The 27,097-nt window shown below is 40.7% G+C and overlaps 1 protein-coding gene across 1 annotated transcript; it reads left to right on the top strand.

Annotated features, from left to right (window-relative positions):
* The first annotated feature begins 1,055 nt into the window (after nucleotides 1–1,055).
* mthfr (methylenetetrahydrofolate reductase (NAD(P)H)) lies at nucleotides 1,056–26,745 on the top strand. The gene is made up of 12 exons (XM_034591418.1): nucleotides 1,056–1,387; nucleotides 4,855–5,116; nucleotides 5,474–5,712; nucleotides 7,584–7,694; nucleotides 7,782–7,975; nucleotides 10,187–10,437; nucleotides 12,661–12,795; nucleotides 12,990–13,170; nucleotides 23,001–23,183; nucleotides 24,996–25,097; nucleotides 25,180–25,299; nucleotides 25,601–26,745. The coding sequence occupies exons 2-12, from the start codon at nucleotides 4,869–4,871 to the stop codon at nucleotides 25,814–25,816; spliced, it is 1,980 nt and encodes a 659-aa protein (XP_034447309.1). The 5' UTR covers nucleotides 1,056–1,387; nucleotides 4,855–4,868; the 3' UTR covers nucleotides 25,817–26,745.
* The last annotated feature ends 352 nt before the right edge of the window (nucleotides 26,746–27,097 follow it).

Genomic DNA, 27,097 nt, shown 5'->3' with positions numbered 1-27,097 from the left:
TAGTTTTTATGTTTTGATGGTGCACAGAATCCACAATGTGGTTGATGTTTGGGGACCATGAGTGTGAGATTTTCACCGCAAGTTATCAACCACTTAGGGTGTGTTTTCTTCCTCTACTTCTTTTATTACCCGGATCCTGATATTCCACCGACGTTTGTACATTCCAGGTCTAGGACCCGTTCCCTTAGCTCAGTGTTGTCTTTCATTAATGCCGCCACTTCTCCCAATGTGATTAGACCTTCATGATGGACGACAGTAAAAGTGTCTGAATCTGAATCACGTGTTATTTGTTTAGGGTTAAAAGACCATTCCGCTGTATTGCATTGATAGCAAAATTAACGTTAGCTAGTTGAAGTATGAGTAGGTATCTTTGATAGTAAAGGCATTTGAAACAGTTTGTTATCTCTTAGTTTATGATAATCATTTGTGCACAAGTTTAATGAAACCGTAGCGCCATGCAACGTCTAGGTATGTTTACTTGATGACCATGATGTTAAGTCTATTATTATTATATTACCTTTCCCGCAGATGATAAAAAATTAAGCTCTATCCAGGACAGAAGAATAAGTTATTTTTTTGGTGCTGTATTAGTATTAGAGGGAAAAGTTAAGTTTGTAAAAATGATCTCCAAATGTTCAGTTTGAACAATTATGCTCTGCTTTTTTAAAGATGCATATTGGATCGGAAACCAGTGTTGTATTTACCATTTTTTCTTCAATTCTTGTATTTTTGTATCTTTGTTCATGTGTGTTTGTTCTTGTTTACAATTTAATGTGAAAAATATATATAAATCTTGAATTTGCCCCCGGAGTTGTTCTTTTAACTTGCTTCTCTCCAATCTTTAAAATATCTGGTTGAGATCTAGTGACTGCAAAGGCAATAGGATATGATTCCATCTTTATTTTACTTAATGATGAACTTATTGATTTCACAAATGATCAACTTGCAACTCTCAGCGACAAAGACAGTGTTCATTTGGGTGAAATAAACCTTTAAAACGACATGTCATCCACCTCGCTAGGTGGCGGTGTTGTCAAAAACCAAGGGTCCTGGAACGGTGGTCCTGAAACTGCAGCCTCCGGTTCTGCAGGAATCAAATTTTGATACTGTACTCATAATGCATTTAAAATTCGTTGTTTGTTTTCGGGGATCGTAGAGATGTCACATCCTGTCTGCAGGCAGGCCAGTGATTCTGCAGCACGTGTCTTCAGACCATAGACTGTATCAGACAGTGACAGAAATGATCGATAAAGTCTGATCCGCTTCGACTTTTACCATAAAGGTGTGAATACGGGTGCACTCCAGGATTCGGGGGGGCTGGTTTGACTACGGACATCCAAACAGCGCTGGCCGCAGTGGTAAACCACAACATCGTCGTCCGAAGGAGGTGGGAGAACCATTGTTTGCTTTATTTTGCTACGGGATGGACATGGGTTACATCCAGATATAGTGTGGTTCTGTCTCTGTGTTTTCATTGAGTCATCACTTGGCTAACATCGCTCGTGTAGCTAGCTGAGCTCAACATGAGGTAGCAGGCGCTAAACACACGTTTGCTGTCCGACTTTGAACGAACATGCGTGTACAAGGTAGATTTAACTCTTTAACTTTATGAGATCTATTTTTGAAGCTTTGCTGTAACAGGACGGACCACGTGGCTTCAACGGTATTCTGATGCATTGTGTACAGAAGCAGGTGTTCCAGTTTAACTGGTGATCATGGCAACTTGTGATATGTTGTCTTTATTTCAGATGTTGCTGGTCGGTTGCAGACTCGGTCGCAGATTCGTCATTTTCACAAAGCGCCTGTGTGAAGTGCGGTGATCTACTGAAGGTGTCGTTCAAATAAACATTAGACAAAAACCCTTGACGAGTTAATGTGTCCGTGTCAGCATCACGTTGAGACAATATAAATCATATGGGTGAAAAAAATAGTGTGAAAGTCTTGATCGGGATTCGAGACTACGAGCCGAAGACTTGTTAGCTTCTGGCCGGATGACGATCAGACTACGCCACCGTGCCGCTGAGAGAATCGGTGCGCTTCACCAGAATGAATCATGTTTTTACTCTGTCAGCCGTATAACACCAGATGTGGTTTTATGTGTGTGTGTTATCTGGTGAGAGTCCGAACACAGAATAAATGCTCTAGACTTAATAACAGGCTTCACAAACTGATGACCATTAATCATAGTAGACACAGGGAGTTATGAAGAATACACACGCGTGACCAGCTCCACGCAAAGAGCTTTCGTTTGACGCTGGTGATCACTTCAATGCGTGCACACCAAACTGCCTGTATAGCTTGGTGTGTATTCTTCATAACTCCCTGTGTCTCCTATGAACGATGAGCATCACTTTGTAAAGCCTGTTATTAAGTCTGCAGCATTTATTCTGTGTTCGGACTCTCACCAGATAACACACACATAAAACCACATCTGGTGTTATACAGCTGACAGAGTAAACAACTCTTCATTCAAGGTGTAGCGTAACGTTCACCTTTTCGGTGGCGTACTCTGATCGTCATCCGTCCGGAAGCCAATACGGCATCGGCTCGTTTTCTCGAATCCCGAATAAGATTTTTACACTATATATTTTTTTTTTTCACCCATATGATTTATCTTGTTGTCTCAACGTGATGCTGACACGGACACATTACATTAACTCGTGATGGGTTTTTGTCTGATGTTTATTTGAACGACACCTTCAGTAGATCACCGCACTTCACACACAGGCGTTTTGTGAAAATGACGAATCTGCGACCGAGTCTGCAAGCGACCAGCAACATTTGGAATAAACATATCACAAGTTGCCATGATCACCAGTTAAACTGGAACACCGGTAAGGATCTCTAAAGCATACGTGTTCGTGCTGAGGGTTGTGGTCAACATGAGATGTAACCGTGTATTTGTTTTTATACCACTAATACCTCAAAGTATTCACTGAGCAGAGTCTGATTTATTTATTGTCTTCATCTCTTTTCTATGGAGGACGAAACATGACTTAAGTATCAATAATTTAATAAATCAATGTATAAATGCATAAGTAAATAAATAAATACAGAAATAAATGTCTTACATTTATTTCCACATTTATTTATTTCTGTATTTCTGTGTCCATATGTAAATGAGGTAAAAGGTCCAAACCGCAGTCTCGAGCAAGATTGTCAACTGAGTGATCCAGACAGATGCAATCTATTCCTAGCCAGTCATCAAAATGTGTGTGTGCGCTCCCAGACAGCGCGCACACACACAGGCCCCAGGGCTCCGCCGTGATTCTGCGTGCTGGATGCATGCGAATGGAAGGATGAGGAGGAAACGAGGGTTCAGTGTTGTCTTATCAGCTAATATAGATCTATTGATCTGTGATCTTTGTGCTGAACTGAGTCCAGCATCACACAGATCGACCGACGGAACCGAACCATCCCAGTACAAACACAAGCATATAATAATAATTCTGTTAAATTCTATAGATTTGAGGACATCACCGCTGTCTCTGAATTTAATAATCCTGCAGTTTGGGATGATTAAAATACAAACATGAGATACAACAAGTTCCCTCAAATTCTGAGAGGATGTTCTTTTTTTTTGCCTCCACCTTTCTATTGGATCTTTTTTTATTTCAGGCTCCGTTCTTTCTATCTTACTCACTCTCACACACTGTATTATCCACAGCAGAGTATCAGTCTATTTTCTTTATTAGTGACATCACTGCTGTCCCATTAAAATCGCTCTTCACCTCCACCGTGGCTCTGTCATGACTCACCGTGGAAACCCATTGGTCAGCAGCATAATTTAATATTCAAGAGGTGCTTTGCATTGACCATTTATGGTTGAAAGGGGGCGTGTATAGGGCGGAGTATGATGCAGATCCAAGTACGAACGTTTCCAGGTGGACTGTGATTTATAAAGCGCCTGGTTTTATAAATCTGAATTTTTAGTTTTGCATAAGCCATTTCCGGCTTTTGTGCGCACATACACTTTTAGTATGAATCTCACCCACTGTTTTATAAATGAGACCACTGAGCTCGTTCTCGTGAAGCAGTGTGTTCCCAGACAGCGAACGCACACACACACTGAGGCCCCCGGGGCTCCGCCCCCACTCACTGGCTCAGAGCGACACACGCAGTGAGATCAGAGCTCGTTCACGTGAAGCAGCCGGTCAGTGACTTTGTAGAAGAACAGTGAAACACAGAGTTTCTCTGGTCTCAGCTGCTCAGTGATCAGAGCAGAAGCTGCAGTTGGTTTGTACCGAGCTGGAGTTTCTGTGTCCTCCTCCACTCTGACCTGCTCTCACTATAACTAATAAATACTCATCACTAGTTATTAGGACCTGATCAGTACATGAAGTCACTTAGTGTTTGTTTGATTCGCTCTAGAGTTTATGAGGCTGCATTTAAACATCATGAAAAATGACTCGTCAACATTTTGTGCTCAGTACAACATGAGACGAGACGCTCAGTCAGGACTTGTCACCTAAATCATCCCAATAAAAAATTAACTCTGATCGTGAACTAGTTCATTTTCATCTGCATGAACTGAACTTTGAACTAGTTCCTTTTAGTGTGAACTGGCACAACACTGAAAACAGCTAGTGTACAACAGTCAGCATTGAAAGGCTGAAGTAGTAGAACTGGATCATCACACTCCTGTGACCAATCCTGCATGAGACTGAGGTTAGGACCACCCTCATTAGCATACAGACACAAATACAGAAATAAATAAATGTGGATATAAATTTAAGACCTTTATTCATTTATTTCGATATGTATTTCTTTCCTTATTTATGCATTTATTTATTTATGCATTTATTTATTTATTTATTTATACTTAATTAATGTTTCATCCTCCATACTTTTCAGTATAATTTACCATCATGGTGAACAAGGATCAGCAAGTGGACGTTACTCTGCAGCCATGTAAGAGCGACTCTAGCGGAGCCAGCATCAGCAGCGGGGAGAGCTCCAAGGAGAGTTCCCGGTGCTCCACGCCGCTGCTGGACGCAGACCGGTCGGTCAGGCTGCGGGACAAGATGCGGAGGAGGATGGAGTCCGGAGACCACTGGTTCTCACTGGAATTCTTTCCTCCTCGCACAGCCAGTGGGGCCGTTAACCTCATCTCAAGGCATGTGAGATCAAGCTGGAATGAATATAGCATTTTATATAATAAAGATGAAGTGATTAGACTCATCAAAGCCCAAAAACAAAGACACAAATGTGTTCAAAGAATTTAGTGAAAAAATCTACTTGTTAGTAACTTGTTAATATCTGCTCTAACAGAACAAACTGTCAATTTCAGCTGTAGCCTACAAGAGGTTCTTTGTTATCAGTGCAGTAAAACAGCTCAATTTGCACATTTTGATTTAGCCAAAGTTCTCAAGCTCTATTGTTAATGATCACAACATTTTTACTAATCCTTCAGGAATTGAGTATTGTAACCAAATAGCTGGACCAAATCTTTAGTCATGTCACTGTATTTCAGATTTGACCGAATGGGTTCTGGTGGCCCCCTGTTCATCGACATTACCTGGCACCCAGCAGGGGATCCAGGCTCAGACAAGGAAACCTCATCCATGATGATTGCTAGCACAGCCGTCAACTACTGTGGCCTGGAGAGCATCCTCCACCTGACTTGCTGCAATCAGACCAAAGAGAAGATTACTGGTTACCTGGCCAAAGCTAAGCACTTGGGCCTCAAGAACATCATGGCACTCAGAGGAGGTAGGAGAGATGACATTTGTATACCTTTTTATATAAAAGGACTGTCTCCTTCTCTCTTTAGTGTTTCAAAGTGGTTAGGAAAATAGCATTTATTGGATGTAACTCTAGTTCTATGAGTATGTGCTTCTTTCCTGTGATGTTCAACCTCAGCACCCTGAGGCAGACCTTTGCCGTCACTGACCAGTCAGAGGGTAGCAACGATAATGCAGTCCCCTTTAAAACACTGTGGCTGTATGCTTGTGATCCAAAACCATCTGAAATGCTCTCAGCACCAGCAAGTTTGATGAATGATGATTATTATAATGATGATGAATTGCTACTGACCACATACTGCCCGTCATTGCTGGGTAAGTTTTCAAATATACACTGCTCAAAAACATTAAGGGAACACTTAAATCACACATCAGATCTTGATGAGCGAGTTATTCAAGTTGAAAATCTTTACTGATGTACATTGTATAATTTCTTGAGAATAAAATGACGTCACAACAGTCAATGGAAACCAAAATCATCAACCCATTTAGGGCTGCATTCAAAATCCGGTCCTACTGCTGGGTTGATGACCTTCTACGGCCCTGTCCAGCTCTCCCCCTGCCACGGCTGATCTTCTGGTATCTCCTCCATGCTTTTGAGATTGTGCTGGGAGACACAGTAAACCTTCTTGTCACCGCACATATGGATGTGCCTTCCTGGAGGAGCTGGACTACATGTGCAACCTGATTGGGCTGCAGGTACCGCCTCATGCTACCAGTAGTGACAAGGACACTAGCAGAACATAAAACTAGAGAAGAATCAGTCAGGAAGGATAAGGAGAGAGCAACTGTGGACACCACATGCAAAACCATTATCTTTTGGGGGGGTTGTCTGGCTTTTGCCTCTCCGTGCATGAAAGTTGTCACCTTCATTTGCACCAAAGCAGGTGAAATTGATTCACAATCACTTCTGCCTCCTAAATGAACAGATTGATATCTCGAGTTTAACTAGCTTGCTGTTATACTGTGACGATTAAGTGTTCCCTTCATTTTTTGGAGCAGTGTATACAATCATAGATACTGCACCTGTTGACTTGGTTGAAAAATACTCTGCAACAGAGTATTAAATACAATTTTAAATAAATTGATTGCAACAGAAAATCATCATGGCTTTCAAAGGCTGTCACTGTCAGAGTGGCTTGTGTTGGCCCTTAGGCAAGGCCGTGAATGCTACCTGATTACCTTCATGAGTGAAAGGATGACTAGGAGAGTCATACCGGCTTTGACGTTAATAAGTTGGGTCAACAAGGTCTGCGTCAGTGGTCGTTAAGTAGCTTTTTCAAGCTAACTGAGAAACAACTACAAGCTCAGTGTTCTAATGTCTGCAAAAACAAGCTGCTATCATAGCTAGAGGTTGATGAGGTTCAACAAAGATTCTACAGCAAGGGGAGTTAGGACGACCGATCAGAGAGGAGATAACATCATAATCCCAACACCCTGAAATAGACGTCTAGCCCCAATTATTGCTGCTATTTTATGTGCAATAATTAAATGTTCACCACTCAAGCACCTTATTGATATTACCAGTGTTTACTGTTACTTTGTGCAATAATCCAACCACTGTGAGATGAAGTGCAATTTTTCAGACTTTCAATAAAAAATAAAAAAATGTATACCTTAGTTTGTCTTTAGGTCTGTTTTTGTTTTATTAAGTTACTTGCCTTTTATATTTTCACATGGAGCTGGGAGAAACGCAATTTCGTTCTGCTGTTCACTTATTGTTTCATGGTCTGAATGACAAAGTTCACTTTGACTTAGTATGTGGTGTGTGTGTATGCATGTATTTGTCTTTTGTTTTTTACTAATTTTAAGATTTTTACTTTCATGATATCTCCACAGACCCAGTGGGAGCAGACTGGGAAGAAGAGGAGGAAGGCTTCAACTATGCCATCGACCTTGTTAAACATATCCGTTCAGAGTTTGATGACTACTTTGACATTTGTGTTGCTGGTATGTTTTCAGCCTTGTGATTAATTGTAGATACTAAAAAGTGGTATTGTGCAGTGATTTTATATTTAAATATGCTGCTATGTCCAGGCTACCCCACAGGCCACCCTGAAGCAGAGAGCTATGAGGAGGATCTTAGACACCTTAAAGAGAAGGTGGATGCTGGAGCAGACTTTGTAATCACTCAGTTGTTCTTCAGGGCAGACACTTTCCTCAAGTTTCTGGATGACTGCAGAGCAATTGGTATCATGTGTCCCATCCTACCTGGAATCTTCCCCATTCAGGTATCTCACTGCTGCTTCCAGGAACCAGAATACTGTTATCATCATCATGTGAAACAGGTCTATTACAGTTAAATTGAGAAATTCAAGCATGTCCTGTTAAACTAAAGATACTTTAGCAATTTCTATAACTCTTGTCCTTTTTATAGTTTTGGCCACAATAAGAGGTGGTCTGGGATGCATTGAGTCTGGTTCTAGAGGTTTCTTGCAGTTAATGAGGGAGTTTTTTTCTCTCCACAGTCACAAAGGGCTTGCTCATTGTGGAAACTGTTGGGTTTCTCTATAATTTTTAATGTCCCGACCTTACTTTCTAAAGATCCGTGAAATAAGGTATACTATGATCTAGCACTATACAAATAGAATAGAATTGAACATGGAAACATTCTTTTAGCTTTGTTAATGCAAATGCATCCTGGGTCACATTGAAGGACCATCTACTTAGCTGAAGTCCTCTCATATGCTTCTGTTTCACAATGAAGGCATTTTTGCTCTTCTCAGTGCCCATTCATTGATTTGTTTGTGGCCACTGCCAAAAAGACTGACATTTTACCTCTGTTGTAATGACATGCATGGAACAAATTATGGTGAGCGGGCTGCAATCTTGGGTAGGCCCACGATTGGACCCATGCCTATTTGCATATAGACACCACAAAGGCACTGATGCTGCAATTGATTCTTGTGATTGCCATGTGAAGATGCATTCAGCATGCTATCATGTGCACCAGGTTCACAGAGGGGAGAGATGTGCATGCTGGGATCTTTGCTTGTTACAGGAACGAATGAAGCAAATCTAATATTTACTGATACACCAAATTCTGCCAGCCTGCCGAGGAGTTCAAACTTGATCAATGTTTTGATGGGCCACTGGTCCATCCATGTGGCAGGACTTGTCGCACTGCTGATGGCCAGTTCGACTATGACACATTAGTCAATATGTTTAAAAGAGAGAGGGAGATGCAAACTGCTTTACAATCAAATAATGGGACAAAGTCTTTTATGTAAGATCAGGATTTTTGGGACTGATTGCCGCTCTTTTGAAGTAGTATCAGCCATTGCTGATCATGGGGTCTATGGCCCTGTTTATGCCTGATTAACATGCGTCTTGGGTGATCTAAGTGACCACTTATAATCGGATATCTCATTTCCTTCTCATCTCAGTTGAAACACTACAAGGCTGAAACATACTCAGAATTTTGTCAGTAAATGTCCATTACTGTCAAGTTGTTACTTTTTTTCAATTGAGTGCCACATTAAACTCCTGTATCAGCCTGTGTCCCATTTTTCATCTGGGCTGTCAGCAGCTGCAGGAGTGACACTGTGCAGGATGTTTTAACTGAACTAAATGAGCAGGACACACTTATTTTCTAACTTTCTCTGACTGGAAATCGGATGTTTTCACATCACAGATAGATGACAAAGAAAGGCATTAATATTGTTCACACCATGCAGCATCTGTCCTGCCTTTTTACACAAAGAAAGAAATAACTTCATGTATAACGTTTGCCGAATTTACAAGAAGGCTCAAATAATTAAGAATTAGTCGTAAACAGCGTTTTCGAAAGTTTCTCTTCACTCAACAACTCTAAAAAGTGCACGATTGTAAAAAGAGTCTGGTGTTATTGTGGAACACAAACTGCTGCTTAAACATGTCAGACACCTGGTGAAACTGCTAGACCAGCGGAGCCCATGATGCAGTTTTCATTGTCATGTTTAATAGATACTGCGCATGTGCAATTCTCAGAAAAGATGAGAAGAGAAGCAAGATGCCTCACTTGTTAGCTATTTCCACCATCAGCTCCAGTAAAAAACATAAAAGGAGTCATCAAATAAATACCTAAGTAAGAATGCAAAATTATTTTCTGAAAAAAAGGATGAGTGAGCCATCTCAATTCCTTATCATCTCTGTTAAGGGTTGCGCTTACTACCAAAGTGGTATCAAACGGAGCATCCTTACTTTTATTTTATCATGAGAAATGTAAAAAATTCAAGATTATTATGAAACTGTAGTGTGACGAATTAGACTATACCTAACAATCAAGGTATTTAATGGAAAACCCTTTCCCTCCAGGGCTGCATTGATGGACTGAAGCCAAATCTTTATTTTCAGCCAACCTGTGTATCTCTGTGTCTCTCATTAAGCAATTTATTATCTCTATTATAAAATTCTATTGAACAGTTCAGGATAAAGATGGATTTTAACCTGCTTTTCCCTAGGGTTACCAGTCCCTGCGTCAGCTGGTCAAGCTGTCAAAACTTGAGGTACCAGAGGAGATCACCAAGGTCATCGAGCCCATCAAAGACAATGATGCTGCTATACGTAACTATGGGATCCAACAGGCCATTGAGATGTGCCGTGTGCTGCTGGACAGTGGCAAGGTACCAGGCCTTCATTTCTACACACTGAATCGAGAGGTCGCCACCATGGAGGTGCTCCGACAGCTGGGCCTGTGGATAGAAGACCCAAGGTCAGTTATCCCCGTGCCTGCTTACAGAATGTTGGTCATTTTATCCGAAGTCAGTAGTCATGGATTTTTAGGCAAGAAATAGTTACTTCTTTTACTTCAGTTAACAAGTTAGTCAACTAGTAATGCATTCAGAGAGATGCTACATCTGCGCATGCAGTCATAAATATTCAACATGTAAAAATAATTAAAATGCTGAATCAATATTGTGTTGTTAATTGCTAGAATGACAAAATTATTAAAACTTGACAATTATGAGTGATGCAGGCCAGCAAAATAATACAATGATAATGCCACTGTAAAGTGAGATTGCAATACCTGGTGTGTAGTCTATTTTATTAGGTGGGTTTATGTGGTGTAGCAATCAAAGCTTTCAAGCTTTTTATTTATTTTAATGGCTAATTATAGCTCCATTAGGCCGATTTGAGGTGGAATTTTGTGTCACACCGTTTCTTGGTAAAAAAATTCAATTTCTTTCTTAAAATAGATCTTTAGTTGAATGATCTGATATTGATTCGTAAAATGAAGAGATAGAATATATACATGGGTGTCCTCAATGCTCACATAAGAATGACGCCGACATTTTAGTGAGTTGTGCTGCTTCTCTCATCTCCTCTGTGTCAGGGAGCAAGGCGGAGTTTACACTCACACACATATGCCAGCCCCATCCAAACACTCACACATAGAGAAACAGAGAGTGAACCAGCCGGAGATGAAGTGAAAACAATAGGAGTTTAAGATAATAGAGAAGAGCCCATTATCGCAAATAAGGCGGTATGTTGAATTTGTTTAAAAATATTGGCAACAAAAAGTGGTAATTCATTGTTTCCACTACGGCGCACCAGTCCAAAATTATTACTGCTGCTGCTACAGAATCGGGATCAGCAGTTGGTTTGTACCATGCAGTAGGCTCCTGTCTGTGTGCGCTTCCTCCACACTCCTTCCTCCCTCTGGCCTGCGCTCACTTTTCACATTAACGATAAACGCCAACACTGATCAGAAGTTATAAGGACCCGTACAGTTCTTAAGGTTTACTTTGTGTTCGTTTGATTCGCTCAAAAAATTATGAGGCACACTTTTAAACACATTGGAAAAAAGTCCAACATTTTCTGTGCACTCAGCTCATCTGCCAGACACAACATGACACGCACACAGCCAGGAAATTGGGGTTAAAGTGACCAGAACTACCTGGAATCATATTTCGACACCATCGATTAGTAAATGTGATTATCATTTTTCTATCTTTGTACAGCAACAGAAACAAGCAGACACATACACACAATCTTAGAGGAAAACGCTGGAATCCTAACCTATTACAATACAAACCCTAAAGCTTATCTAAAGTAAAACCACCCCTATGCCACATATATGCTGCAAAAAATATTTTTTATTCAAGACCAATTTTTGTAAACAGTCCATTTCATTCATTTTTTTGGTTGTGTGTGTGTGTGTGTGTGGTTTATTTTATTCGGTTTTTTTAGGATTAGGAGTGAAAATTCATTGCTATTTGAAAGGGTGTACTTGCATTATTATGCTATTATATCAAAATTATGACAATATAATTTATAGCAGTCATTTCTGTGACAAAATATGAATAAGAAAAACATGTCATTGTGACAGGCTAATTTGTTGAAATGTTGTCAGGTGTAGCATCATTGAGTGTATTTCTTGTTAGTTTCCCATGATTATATACAAATGAAACATAAACACTTAAAAATACATTTTAGCAGCACTCCTCTGGACAGTATATCCGTTCCACACAATTTTTGTTAGAAGTTACATGGTATGTGATTATTCATTGTAATGGGTTTTCGTCTGAAAAAACAAGTATATTAGTAACATTACTTTCTAATTCAAGTCTACATAATTATATTTTATATTTGTAGAGATTTGTTACAACCTTTTTACTTTTGTTTTTCTTTTGTTACTGTATTTTAATTTTATTTAATTTGTTTGCACTTTTCTTTTATATCCTATTCTTGTTTTTAAGCGTTTGTATTTGCTATAGCTGCAATTAATTAACACCTAAGTGCAAATTCATAATTTTGCTGTATGCTGTTAAATATGCAAATTCAGTTACATTTGTAAGTTAACCAGGACCACCAGCATTAAGATTTGTGAAGCCACGCATCTTAAAAACAGTCAAAGGAGGTTGAGTTTGTTTTGTGGAAAGGGTCCCTGCTCACTGTTCGGCTGAAATTGTAAATCTGAATTTCTCCCCACCAGGCGGCCTCTTCCCTGGGCAGTAAGTGCCCATCCCAAACGGAAAGTAGAAGATGTTAGACCTATCTTCTGGGCCTCCAGACCCAAGAGCTACATCTACAGAACCCAGGACTGGGATGAGTTCCCCAACGGCAGATGGCAAGCTTGAATACCCATTAACTTAACAAATGACAAAACAATGGCATCTTCCTTACTTATGGATTTGAATTATTTGATAAATGTAGAATTAATTACAATTTTACCCTTCTGATTTTGAATAATAGAGTAATGTGAATTGGTGTTCAAGCATTTTTGTACAATGGTAAAGCAAATAACAGTGTTGATGTCTTTAGGGGAAACTCCTCATCTCCAGCGTTTGGCGAGTTAAATGACTACTACCTGTTCTACTTGAAGAGCAAGTCATCTAAAGATGCACTGTTGCACATGTGGGGTGAGGAGCTGATGAATGAAGAGAGTGTCTATGAGGTCTTCACCTGCTACATCACAGCCCAGCCAAATCGCAGTGGACATAAGGTAGATGGGATGGAACAGTGAATACTTTTTCTACAATGTTGATCACAATTCTACAAAATTCCTAAGATAAGACTTTAGGTAGTGTGTTTCTCCTGTGTGTTATTCTCTTGTTCACAAACAGCCCTCAGTTTGGTTTAGCAATCACATCTCTTTTCTCTACTGCTCAACACAAGAGCACCTCAGGTCTGTGTGATCAGCCCAATCCTGGTCATGCAGTACATTAAGTTTTTTTTCACAGCTATTGTTCTTGTGTCTAGGTGTTATGTTGCATTAAGAAATAGGTATATAATAGTAGTGAGACATAATGTGGCTTGTGTCTTCATCACCCACTTTCCAAGACTGACGCATGCATGGGAGAGTCCGATATAACACTAACCAGCAGTTAGTGCTGTGCAGTGAGTAACTCCCTTGCACCCTAACAGACAACCTACAAATGCTAACACCCATGGTGAGAAGTATTCAGCTGCAACATGCAACTTCACCTCTGGATGTCACTAAATTCTACACACTGAACTTTTTAAGGTCGGCCCATCATGATAACAAATTTTGTAGGATGATATATTGTCCCAGAATGTTTTTTTGATAAATATTATTGTCATCATTTTGAAACTATTTCATACCAATGAAATAATGATATATTAGAGCATAATCCTTTCAAAGTGCTGTTTTATTCAGGGTTGTCATGTCGTCCATGTAGGCCCTAATTCAACCCCCGACTTTTGTCGCTCACGACCTCCTACCTATTTTGAAGCTCTGATAATCACCTCCATCGAGGTGATTATCATGGTGAACACTAGTGGGGAGAAAGTGGAGCCATCCATGATGCCCGCTTCGAGACACTATGACGCTGCCATATGGTTGTAAAATCTGGTGTGGTGAAGCAGAATTGCAGATCTTTGAAGTAGGCTTTAATCAAATTTGTGATGGGCTCTGGTACTTTGAAGAAGTCAAAAGCAGCCCAGAGGACACTATGTGGTACTGACCTAAATGCATTACTGAGATTAAGGAAGATGACATGTAGATCTCTCTTCTCACTCGTGGCTGATTGGATTTGGTGCCAGATCATGCTAGTGTGTTCTAAACATCCAGAGAACCCTGGAATTCCTGCTTTTTGGACCGATGTATCCACCTGCTTGTTTTTTTACTAGATAGCTTGTCAGCCTTTGGGCTATGATGCTAAAGAAGATCTTGCCTTCTACATTGAGGAGACTGATGGGCCAAAATTGGCAAATTTTTGAGGATTCCTCTTTCTCCCAGAATAAAACTAACCAAAACAATAAATAAAATTGACTCTCTGGGTCTGTTAACAAAAATTTCTCTTGAATAAATATTAAACATTTGGCATAGGATATACACTCACCGGCCACTTTATTAGACACACCTGTTCAATTGCTTGTTAACACAAATAGCTAATCAGCCAATCACATGGCAGCAACTCAATGCATTTAGGCATCTAGACGTGGTGAAGACGACTTGAAGTTGAAACCGAGGATCAGAATGGGGAAGAAAGGGGATTTAGGTGTATTTAGTTATTAATTGATGATGTCGCATCATGTATCCAGATCGCTCCGGTCACTCCGGTTGAAACTCCGTTGTGAAACTCCGTACTGTTACTCGGGATGTTACTCCTACATTGGCACTTTGTGAATGCGCCAGAATGAGACCGGTGATAGGCCTGGTCGCGTGTCACTCAAAGTGCAGTCAGCCAATCAGAGGAGGGGCTCAAGAGGCAGGCGAAAACAGCCTGTTCTGTGTCTGCAGCTCCAGAGAGAGGCAGAAGAGAGGACATGGAAATTGCAACAGTTTTTTCGACTTTAAACCACTGTGATGGAAATCTGAAAATACAAGAGGCTGGAACAACAAATTTGTCTGTGTATTTTAATAGGGGCTTTCTGCAGAAAGGATCAACACAGAGTCACAGGGAACTCAGAGTGAAGATGCAGAACAGTCAAATGCAAGGATCTTATATAGGAGAACTAAGGCTGTTTGTCTGAGCCAGTTCAGACTGGTTCTGTAGGCGCAGTCAGACAGGAATCAAAACACAGAAAACTGATTTACATATGTTTCCTTTGGAGATAAAGCAGACATAAATTCAGTTCTTTGGAGAGTAAATAAGTGATAAAAAGGTCATAAAGGTTTCAGGTCATAAAAGTTCAGATCATAAAAGTCTTTAGACAGGTCTGCAAATACAATACATCAAATCACAAGGATTCTAAATGCATCATCACCAATACTGTAGGAGAAAGCAAACTGCTGTTGTTGTGGACACAGGCATTCTGACATGTAGATTTACAATCCTGCGTCACCCTCGCGTTGAATGGTAAAAAAGGTTGTAGAAGGAAGCAAGGAGTCATAAGGCCTGACTGAGGAGCCGGCCCAATATCCAGATGATTAGGAAAAGTTATTGATAGGAGGAAAAGTACAGTTCATGTGCAGCCAAATATCCTCCAAAGTACACGCTCATCCGCTGTGGCTCTAAGTTGGAGTTCCTGTAAGTGAGCCATGGGGGTGGTTGAGTCGACCTGTAAGAGAATGTGTGAGCCAGGTAGCGGCTGCTTTTCCTGCTGCATCCGCTCTGGCATTACCTTGTGACACTGGGTCATTATTAGAAGTGTGAGAATCACATTTACATACTGCAACCTGTTTGGGGAGGAGGATAGGATCAAGCATCTGAGACACTAGAGCAGAGGTCACTAACAGGCGGACCGCGGTCCGGGTCCGGACCCAGAAGCCGTCCCGTACGGACCCGGACCTACAGCCAAATCAGAAGGTTATGATTTAAAACCTGACGGGGCGCTTCTATTTGTAACTGGCACAGCTTTTGTAGTCTTTACGGTAGTGGTTTAGCGGATGAGGAAACGCACAGACCAATTGCATGCGAGTTAAGCCATCCCACGTGATACTACTCAGCCAATCAAGTCTGTGCATTCCAGGCGGTAAACATTGCGACTCTACAGTGCAGACAGATGAGAGTTAGAGGCAAGTTACACATGAAAGGACGGTAGAAAGAAAAAGAAAGGTAGAGATACAGGTAGAGAAAACAAAGGGAGAGATACAGAGGAGTGAGACGGAGAAAGTTGAGAAACAGAGGAGTGAGACGGAGAGAAACAGGAGTGAGACGGAGGAAGGGAGAGAAACAGAGGAGTGAGACGGAGAAAGGGAGAGAAACAGGAGTGAGACGGAGAAAGGGAGAGAAACAGAGGAGTGAGCCGGAGAAAGGGAGAGAAACAGACGAACAAAGTGGGGGAGTGGGATATAAGAGGGGAAGAAAGTGATTCTAAAACTGTTCAATTGTTAAGATGTGTTGAGATTTATTATCTGTAAAATTGGTTGAGACTTTTGAGTCAAGATGTGAAACAGAAAAAGGGAAATTCAAGCTTTTGCTCCCTTTATTTCAACATGCACAATTTTCACATTTTATTTATTTTCTCTTATTTTGAAATGCAGCCCTACTTTTATTTAATTAATGAGAGAACATTATATATATCTGCAATCATACATATATGTTCAGTTCTTTGTTACGTGACAATAAATATTGTCAAAGTTTTTGAATCGTACTGAATTCATTTGATTTGACAGTCAGGTATTTAGTACATGCAGATGTTGATACAACTACTAGGCTACTTAAATATATATCACACTAAATAGTTAGACATTATGATCTTCCGGACCTTTGCTTCAAGAATTTTTCTCTATCTGGACCTCTTTAAATTTTAGTTGAATACCCCTGCACTAGAGCATGATGTGCAATTGGTTTGCCTGATGATATAAGGAATTGTCTGTTTCCAAATCGTGCCAAAATCATGTACTACACCAAATGCATGTCTACTGTCACTATATTCACCCTTTCCCTTTAGCCAATTTGCATGCTTCAATGAGAGCAGTGAGCTCTGCTGCTTGTGCAGACAGAGAAGCAGGGAGTGGTCGTGCAATCAATGTATCATGTGCTGTTACCACAGAGAAACCAACTTGATTTGCTCCCATGTCTGAATTGCGAGACGCTGATCCATCCACAAACAGTTCAAAGTCTGGATTCTGCAAAGGTGTTTCCTGTAAGTCTGGTCTGGGGGAACAAACTTCAGCTATTGTTACTACACATTTGTGTTGTTCACCATCTCCTTCTGTTGGAAGAAGAGTAGCTGGGTTTAGAACATTACATCTTTTCACAGTGATGTTAGGCATTTCCAACAGAATAGCATGATAACGAAGCCAGCGTGCAGCAGACAGATGAGATGTCTTTTGTTCCAACAAAATCATAGACACAGCATTTGGTGAGTGGGGAGTACCCTACTAAATCCTTGGATGCCATTACAGCCTTCTCTGCAGCTGCTACAGCTCTAAGACAAGTTGGCAGGTCTGCAGCAACAGGTTTTTTAAAGGGGACATAGCATGCCCATTTTACCACAAGTTGATATGGTTCCTTGGGGTCTTAATGAAATGTCTGTAACATACTTTGGTCAAAATACCACAAGGATCATTTAAAACAGCACCCTTTTTACCCTGTCTAAAACAGCCCTCCACAGAGTGACCTGTTTTGAGTGCCTGTTCCTTTAAATGCTAATGAGCCAGCTCCCCCCTCCCCCCTCTCCCCCCATGATTTTAAACGATATAAATTACATATTTTATGATATAAATTATCAAATATGCATCCCATACTTTGTATTCCCCTTCTGTTGTCCTGGAGTTTTAATTTTCCCAATCACATAATTAAATGTCCCCCTCTGCCCATCCACCACAAGCACACAAGCAGACAGACAGAGAGGGGGAGGGGGGCTATGAAGACCATCATTTCCCCCCGAACCCCGACATTCAACGGGTACAACAACAAGCGGAGAAAGCAGAATCGCGGGCTGACCTTATATATACAGTCTATGGGGCTGACCAGCGCGGAGAAATGCACGTCCCGTGTGAACAGCCAGGCGGCTGCGTGCTGGAGAACGGTGCTGCGCTGCCTCGCAGCGGCGCTTCCGCGTCTGGTGTAAACCCGGCGTAACGAGTGGGGGGGCTCTGTGTGTACCAGTGTTACAGTAGTGCTGAACACTGCGGAAGTCTTCCACACTGCTGGCTGTGTGGCGCTGACACAAATTCCAGCTCACGCATGGGAGAGCGAGCGGTCGCGCCCGAGCAGCTGCTGCAGCCTCCCAGTCCCAACGATCCAGACAAATGCCACATGTGAGTGAATCGCGGGCTGACCAGCGGAGAAATGCTCGTCCCGTATGATCAGCCAGGCGGCTGCGTGCTTGGGAACGGCGCTGCGCTGCCTCGCAGCCTCGCTGCCTCCGGTGTAAACCCGCCGTAACGAGTGTGGGGGTACGGGGGGGGATGAGGTAGGGGGTGGGCCAAGACCATGTAGGGAGACTTCCAGTGTATTGTTACGACACAAAACCCAGGAAGCTCAATCGAGTCACTCAAGCATGACGTTTCTGACTTAGAGGAACTATAACAAAACGCGCGAGTGTTCTTTCCCCAGAGTTTTTGGGTTGGTAGACATGCCAGATACCCACATTAACCTGTAGAAGCACTAACAAAGTGGAATTTGCATGCTATGTCCCCTTTAAGAAACAAGTTTTGCTAAGAAAAATGACACAGGTCTCTGTTTGCCACCATGTTCTTGGAGTAGCACCGATGTCATGTAGCACCCCTTCTCCTCAACTACCTGTGTGAAAGGTCGGTCAGGGTTCGGTAGTCCTAAAGTCGGGGTTGTTTGTAAGGTCAGTTTCAAGTCAGTGAAAGCTTTCTCTGCGTCATCAGTCCATGTGACTTTACTATCTGCTTGTAGGCCTTGCCCGTGTGCGATTGCGCTGAGGAGCTCCTCGAGGACAGCATAGTTAGGAATAAATGATCTTCAATACGAGCACATTCCCAGGAATGACATCACTTGTTTCTTTGTAACAGGTTTAGGAATATTTTAAATTGCTGTTACTCTCTTAGGGCGGAGGGATTTGCCCTATTCTGTGATCACATGCCCTAAAATGAAACTTGTTCTTTTACAAACTGCAGTTTTTCAGGCTTCCCTTATGACCTTCTGCAGCTGGATGTTTTAAGAGAGCCACAGAATCCTTTTCACATTATTCTTTAGTTGGAGCACAAATCATTACATTGTCAACATATTGTAAAAGTGCACTTCCTGGTGTTATCTCTAATGAGCTTAAGCTTTCTTTTAGTGCCTGGTTGTAAATGGTCGGTGATTCACAATAGCCCTGACACAGGCGTGTGAATGTATAACTGTCTCTGTTAAACTCAAACGCAAACCAATAATGTCTGTCTTTATCAATTTGAACGCTGAAAAATGCATTTGCCAGATCAACAACAGAACAATTTACTATCCTGCAGAACTTGCTAAAGGATTGTTTAAGGATTTGGAACAGACGGAGTGTGTTGTTGTACTGCGGCGTTGACAACTTACAAATCTTGGATGAATCGGCAATCATCAGGTTGTAATTTATCAAAAATATTCTTGACTGGAAAAATCAGTGTGCACTAGTGAATCCTTGCAAGGAACAATTACACCTGCCTTCAATAGAGAGTTGAAAACTGGTGTAATACCATCGATGGCTTTCTGTTTCAGTGGATATTGTCAGATTTTGGTGTGATAACCACAGGTTCCATGTTTTAAATTAAACCCACATCATGATTACCTCTGAGCCCTTAAAATGTTGTTTGTATAATGTAAATATGCATGTGCATATTGGGCATCTGTATGTGTGTCTGGTACCAGTTGAACAGTCCTGAATCTGTGAACAACAGATGTAAATCGTTTTCTATACACATTCAAAAATGGATTATACTGAACTACAGGATCTGATGTCTTTTCCCAAATGTCAGCATTGACACCTTTTTTTTTTTTTTTTTGCCATTCATCATTTTTGTGCTTGACAGTGAGACATGTGGGTGTGAACCAGGAACGTCAAAAAAGGAAGCAGCCTCTGAACATCTGTGAAGGAACTGAGAGGGTGACTTATTTTCTGGTTTGAGTAAAATTACAGAAACAGCACATCTATGTTCATTCCAGAACATGCAACTTAGCATTTACTTCTCTCTCACACAACTTTCTTTACAACTTTCTCTAAACCATCTTTTTTCAAAATCTGCATCTTTCCCTTCGTGTATGTGTGCAGTACAGTGTAAATCTTCTGGATGCATATACGTGGTGTCTGCTCTTAGTGTGACTGAATGTGCCTTATCCACTAGATCAGTGTTGATGGATGTGACAACAGATGAACAGAGCTTCCATTCATACACATATAACAGTGAAGCAGCATTACACTTAATGCACGTGTAAATCTGTGGTGGATCAAGATCAGCCGTTCGGACCACTATGACTCCTGATGGGGTGGAAATGAGAGAAATGCCCACAAGACAAATTACATCCCATCAAATGAATTGGACAACATGAGGATAGCAAAAATGAACACTTGAATTTTTCTGTGATGCTACCACTACATACAGTATTAAGGGGGTCGTGAATGTTTCAACCACGGTGCTTCCTGAAGCCCCCACAGATCTAACAACTCATTCGCTCATTTTAGGATGTGTGTCAAACATGTCACTCTTGATGATGGGATCACTCGTGTTGCTCCTGAATCTACAAGGAATGTAATCTCTTTCCCTAACACTGTGAGTGAGTGCGTTGGCATATTAGCATATACATCTGATTGATACTCAACATATGTTCCTATCATTAGTTTGTCTTTCTTCTCTAAAAAATCTTTTACTTCTGTGTTAAGTGTTTGTGCTGGTGTGGTGCATTCACCCTCTTGATGTGTGAGGTGTTCCTCACGGTCTCGTTCTCTGTTCAAAGTTGCTGGTTCCTCCCTCTCCTCCATCCCCGCCTCGGTTCAATCAGCCTTGTAAGGTTGCTGTTTCTTCGGACAATTTTTTGCCCAATGCCCAAAGGTGAAGAGAGGAGTTGCGGGTCTGGAACGTTTTAGGTGGAGGAGGTGGTTGAGCCTGGGCTCCTGCCTGTGGAACAAGCGCTTGTGGTGGAGCTTGGTGTTGTTCAGGTTGTCGTCTTCTCGGCGGGGCAGAGTCGAGGTCGGAATCCTGCATTTTGAGACACTGAGACATTTGTGAGGTGTTATCTGTCCCTGCCAGTGTTTGTTTTCTGTCCCTTTTGATGCAATTCTTCTAACCACATTCCACATACCTTCCTATCTGCCTGAAATGTAAGATTTACTTTTCTGGCCTGACTTACTTTTTCTTTCTCCTCTAGCTTCAGTCACAGCTGTTTTAGCTGCCTTATACTAAAACGTCCCCCAGTTGGAAACCCACATTCTTTCATTCACACTTGTATCAGACTTAGTGCTGTGTCACCATAGTTCCTCCACATGAAGTTCATGTTAGGACTACTCAGATCAGTCCCATTATCCAAATCTTCCCATTTTTCTTTTACCTATTTAATTTTTTTTTAAGTATTAGTTACCTTAAGTCTTCAATCAATCTCCAAAACACTTTCGTAAGGAGCAATAGGAAACTTAGTAATATAAACATCCTCAAAATAATGTAATACCCCCTACATAATATAATATAGTCAATAGTAATTTCCTCTTGTAATTACTTGGTCACTGATAATTTTTTATACACTTTCAAATATCCTGCCTGACCAACATGAATCCTAATGCCTTAGAGAAATTGTCTACGTAGCGCTTTTGGAGTCTTGCTTCACACAATCCAAATACTACCCAGTATTATATCATTCCGTGGTTGTGGTCTTATCAAACTCTAAGGTACCTCGTCAGTCTACCTTCCAGGTTTCTTGTAAACTTTGGTTAAAAATTTACGGGGCTTTCACCAGTCGTAGGATCCAACCCCCTTAGACCAACTTCTCCGCAACACTATGTTTGCTGGTATAAAATACACTTGAACTTTCAGATTCTCACCAGATAGATCGCAGCGCTGAGACGATCCGGGCTCGGGTCTCTGTCCTTGCGTCTCACCCATCCTTTAGGATAAGGTTGGAAACTACTTTCCCAAGAAGGCCACTCAACCGTAGACACCGAGTCCAGATGCGCCCAGTCGTGCAATCCCACTTCTGACACCAAATTGTGATGGAAATCTGAAAATACAAGAGGCTGGAACACCAAATTTGTCTTTGTGTATTTTAATAGGGGCTTTCTGCAGAAAGCATCAACACAGAGAATCACAGGGATCTCAGAGTGAAGATGAAGAACAGTCAAATGCAAGGATCTTATATAGGAGAACTAAGGCTGTTTGTCTGAGCCAGTTCAGACTGGTTCTGTAGGCGCAGTTTGAGAGAGGAATCAAAACACAAAAAACTGATTTACATATGTTTCCTTTGGAGATAGAGCAGACATAAATTCAGTTCTTTGGAGAGTAAATAAGTGATAAGGTCATAAAGGTTTCAGGTCATAAAAGTTCAGATCATAAACAGTTCAGGTCATAAAAGTATTTAGACAGGTCATAAAAGTCTTTAGACAGGTACTTTTCAACTACAAAATAGGTTTCAACCACACTTAGTTATTGTTCCACTACACCACTGATATATCATCTTAGGGGTACCAACACCTCAAATTAAATCCCAGAAAGGTGTAAAATATCGGCCCTTTTTAAAAAAAAAAATTAAAAAAAATAAAAATGTGGTGCATATTTGGAAGACTCTATGGTGTGCCTAGTAATTAAAAAATTGTCACACTGTCTCCAAAAACAATCACAAAATGCATGTTTATAATTAATTGGTTGAGGTATTTCCTTGTTAAAAAGCTTTACAATTTAAACAATAACATAATGGTTATAAGGTTATATACTTTAAACTTTTTGGGAAAGTGCTGTACAAATATTGGTTGTTATTTTTTTTATTATTATTATTACAGGTGATGTGTTTGCCATGGAATGATGAGCCTCTGGCTCCAGAGACAAACCTGTTGAAGGATGAGCTGGAGAAAGTGAACAGAAGAGGAGTCCTAACAATCAACTCCCAACCCAACATCAACGGCAAACCCTCCACAGACCCTATAGTGGGCTGGGGACCTGCAGGAGGCTATGTCTTTCAGAAGGTAGGAAGACGTTTTGTCTTGTATGTGCGTTTGGCAGCAGTGAGTAGCATATGTTTGTCTCATGTTAGTCCAAAAACTAAAATGTGTGTTTTTTTTCTTGAACAGAGGCCACATCGAAAAAAATTAATTAGGGACAGCAAATGATTTGGTTATGAGTTGGCTTTGATTGTACTTGAGCAGTCTATATCAAGGATCATGTTACTATTTTCCGCAACTGACAAAACTAGAATAAAAAAAAATTAAAATGTTTTGATTTGGTTTAGTCCAATCTGTCATTGACCAATCTGAGCAAATGGACAGAGCAGAGCTTTTCCTCATAATGTGAAGGTTTCTGAATTAATTGACAAATGTTCAATGATGGAAAGTGACCTATGTAAACTGACTTTTGTATTATTTCCACTTTTATATATAGTTATATAGTTTTAGTAATATTCTGTCCTTTCATTCAGTTACTCTGTGCTGGGCTTCCATTATTGTGATTATTCTCTAATGTTCTCATACAGGGTAAATATGAGGCCCAAGTTTACTCCAGGACTGGTTTCACAGTGAGGCCCAGATCTTGACTAAAATTGCCCTTTCAAAGCTACTTCTACAATGTTTAAGTTTTAAAATGCATCATTGTTACTACATTTATCCGTAGCGTTTACATCACTATGGAGTTTTTAAGTGCCTAAGATGGAGAACTTCTGCTGACCCCATATTAGTTTGTAAACTCCGGGGCTACTTTTTAGTATTGACCATATACTGTAGATAAAGATGGATGACGCATCTTCACTTCCTCCTACTATGTAAAAATAAAGCCAAAGAAAACAAACACTGGAAAAATTTGCACTTGGACATGAAAGTGTGAAAATAACTACCTTAAATGTATTTTACGTGTACTTTGACTTTTTACTTTGGTCAGTGTCCCATCCATTTACAGGAAGGAGGTGGGATTTATGACCTATAGTGTAGCCAGTTACCTGGTGGCAATGAAGATGCTTTGGCTTTACTTCTGGGGAGCAGTGATGTCGTCTATCTTTTTATACAGTCTATGGTATGGACAGGCAGAAACCAAGATGTTGAGAGATGAGCAAACAACAGCAGACTAAATGATCTACTACCTATCCCAGTAAGCATAAGCCCAGCTTACAGGAATAGTCATTTGATAATGCATTTTAATATGCATCGTGCATGGATGCATAGTTTGGATGATGATTTTTACTGATAAGGACCCACGCTTAGGTGGTTATTTTAGGAAATCTATCCACTAATTTAAAAAAGTCTGTCTGTTCGTCCGTCCGTCCATTAATCTGCCTAACTGTTGCATATCTCTGAACCGTTCATCTTATGGGCTTTGCATTTGGCATGTGTATTGTTAGGAGGTACAAGAAAGTCCAGTGTTAAATTTGATGTGATTTATTTTTTAGTTCAATATTAATAAAATTTGAATGAACAGGGAAACAGCGCCTTGCAATCAGTGGGGGTGGGGCACTGTTCCTTCTGCTACGTCCTTGAATAACGTACGGCAGTGATGGGGAAACTATCGGCCGGTGGGTCATAACTGGCCCACCGGTGGGGGTGGCCAGCATAAAATAACAATCGTTAATTAATCGTAATCAGGGTAAAAGTTTGAAATAATTGTGATTTGGATTTGAACTCATATTGCCCAGCACTAGTACTAGTTCACTTAATGAATGTGCATACTTCCTCAATTTTGAATGGATATTACCAATTTAGAAATACTGTGAAATGGATATTTTTTTAGACTGCTGAGACCATTGCAACCCTTATGTTGATATCTTGCCTTAATCCTCTTGGTATAAATCCCAGGCCTATCTGGAGTTCTTCACGTCCAGTGAAAATGTGACTGCTCTCCTCAAAGTACTGAAGAAGTATGAGCCTCGTGTCAACTACCACATTGTTAATGTTCACGTAAGTTTGAACAAAAAGCACATTCCATGTTTATGTATGAGTTTAAGTTATTAATATGTTGCAATGAAAAAATTGTGTGCAGGGGCGTAACCTGACGAATGCCCCTGACTTGCAACCTAACGCTGTGACCTGGGGGATCTTCCCTGGAAGGGAGATTGTTCAACCTACTGTAGTGGACCCAGTCAGCTTTATGTCTTGGAAGGTAAGATCAAGATTGTCCTGCTATTGTGTGGGAATGACAATTATACACCATATTTATTGGCAGATTATTTGTTGACAGCTAAGTGAAGTTGGTAAATTGCCAAGTTTATTAATGTAACAATATGTTAAAAGCTTTAATTAACATTAAATTACCCACAATGTGTGAAATATTGCTTTAATATGTAATGTCCTTTGATAGTGTCCAATTGACACCTCCACCCAAAACCCTTGTTTAGACTGAATGCTAGTCAATGATCTCTGTGACTGGTGTAGTTCACCAAACTTGTTCATGTTTTCCTTAGGATGAGGCTTTTGCCCTGTGGATTGAGCAGTGGGCCAAACTCTATGAAGAAGAGTCTCCTTCACGGATGATCATCAAGTATATTCACAACAACTACTTCCTGGTCACTCTCGTGGACAATGATTTTCCTCTAGAGAACTGTCTGTGGCAGGTCATCGAAGATATGTTCGAAATGCTTGATGCTCCTCCAGATCCACTCAATGACAGAACATTCTGAAAAAAAATATTTTAAACTACTTTTAAGGAAAGTAGGAGCACTATGGAACTGTCAATTGTTTATGCATTGTCTGAAAGTTGCTATTTACAGTGTAGAGCATAGAGTAAGTGTACTTAACAGTATTTTTAAAGACTTTTTCTAAATATTTTTTAACATTTGAGTGAATGGAAATATGATAAATTAAATTCTTCTTTCTTTCCTAAACGAGACTGGAAACCAGGAACGGGTGTCAACCAGACCGCCCATGGGGAACCGGAAACGGAAACAATTGTTGGCTGGACTGCTGACTGGGGATTACTCTATAGTTTGACAAATATTCAGATGTGGGAGTTGCTGAATAATATTCTAATATAGATGTATATAGAACTTGGTAGTATGGAGATTTTCCACCCATTAAGTAACTCGACAAATGTACATTTATAATTCATCACCATTCAGGGAAATGGTGATAGGCGGTAAGTAGAATAAGAGAAGTCCAACCACTACACACACCAGAAGCCTTACTTTGAAATAATATAGATCACCTAGATAGCTTTGCCAAATATAACTACACAATCCACCTAGCAGTTTTGACACACAAAAATTAATTGCTGAAAACTTACTGCCTTTGAGCAAAGTTTGTTATTAGTGAAAGATTTGGCAACCATGTGATGTGATGCATCCCCCTCATCTTCAGTCAGCGGTGTGGCCATTTTTTGCACCTCGTCCCCAGTCGGCAGTCTTGCCGACACCTGCCACTCGTCTCCAGTCAGCCGTCCGGCCTGGTTCCCCATTGACAGTCCGGTCGACACCTGTCCCTGGTTTCCCATCAGCATTCTGGTCGACAACTGTTCCTGTCCCTGGTGTCCTGTGGCAGTCCTGCACAATACTCTGATCAAAACAAATTAAGGGAGGGGGGGTTTTCTTGCTCTTGCCTCTCCATTGCCCCTGTTGTCACTTTCATTTGCACCAAAGCAGGTGAAACTGATTCACAATCACTTGAGCTTCCTAAATGAACAGATTGATATCCCTGAAATTTAACTGACGGTGTTATACTTTGACGATAAAGTTTTCCCTTAATTTTTTTTAGCAGTCTGTATAGCTATATATATATGAACTTAACACTTTTCCTCCTGCCTTCCCCAAAAATACCCTTTGTGAAGCTTGAGTTCAGTGCCTAATAAAGGTCTTGCTTTAAGATTAACTGCACATTTTAGAGTGGCCTTTTTTGAGACCAGTCCAAGGCACATCTGTGCAATAATCATGCTTTATTATCAGCATCATTTGATGTCACACCTGTTA

Source organism: Hippoglossus hippoglossus, chromosome 7 (genome assembly GCF_009819705.1).
Source record: "Hippoglossus hippoglossus isolate fHipHip1 chromosome 7, fHipHip1.pri, whole genome shotgun sequence".
In the NCBI taxonomy this organism is placed as follows: domain Eukaryota; kingdom Metazoa; phylum Chordata; class Actinopteri; order Pleuronectiformes; family Pleuronectidae; genus Hippoglossus; species Hippoglossus hippoglossus.
Note: the sequence above shows the minus strand (reverse complement) of the source record. Positions and strands in the feature narration are given on the sequence as shown.

What these genes read in the sequence shown, in the direction of transcription:
- mthfr (XM_034591418.1), top strand. Translation starts at nt 4,869, where the DNA reads ATGGTGAACAAGGATCAGCAAGTGGACGTTACTCTGCAGCCATGTAAG. An exon ending in GCCGTTAACCTCATCTCAAG is followed by an intron (nt 5,117 to 5,473) that starts GCATGTGAGATC and finishes ACTGTATTTCAG; the next exon opens with ATTTGACCGAATGGGTTCTG. An exon ending in CTTTGACATTTGTGTTGCTG is followed by an intron (nt 7,695 to 7,781) that starts GTATGTTTTCAG and finishes TGCTATGTCCAG; the next exon opens with GCTACCCCACAGGCCACCCT.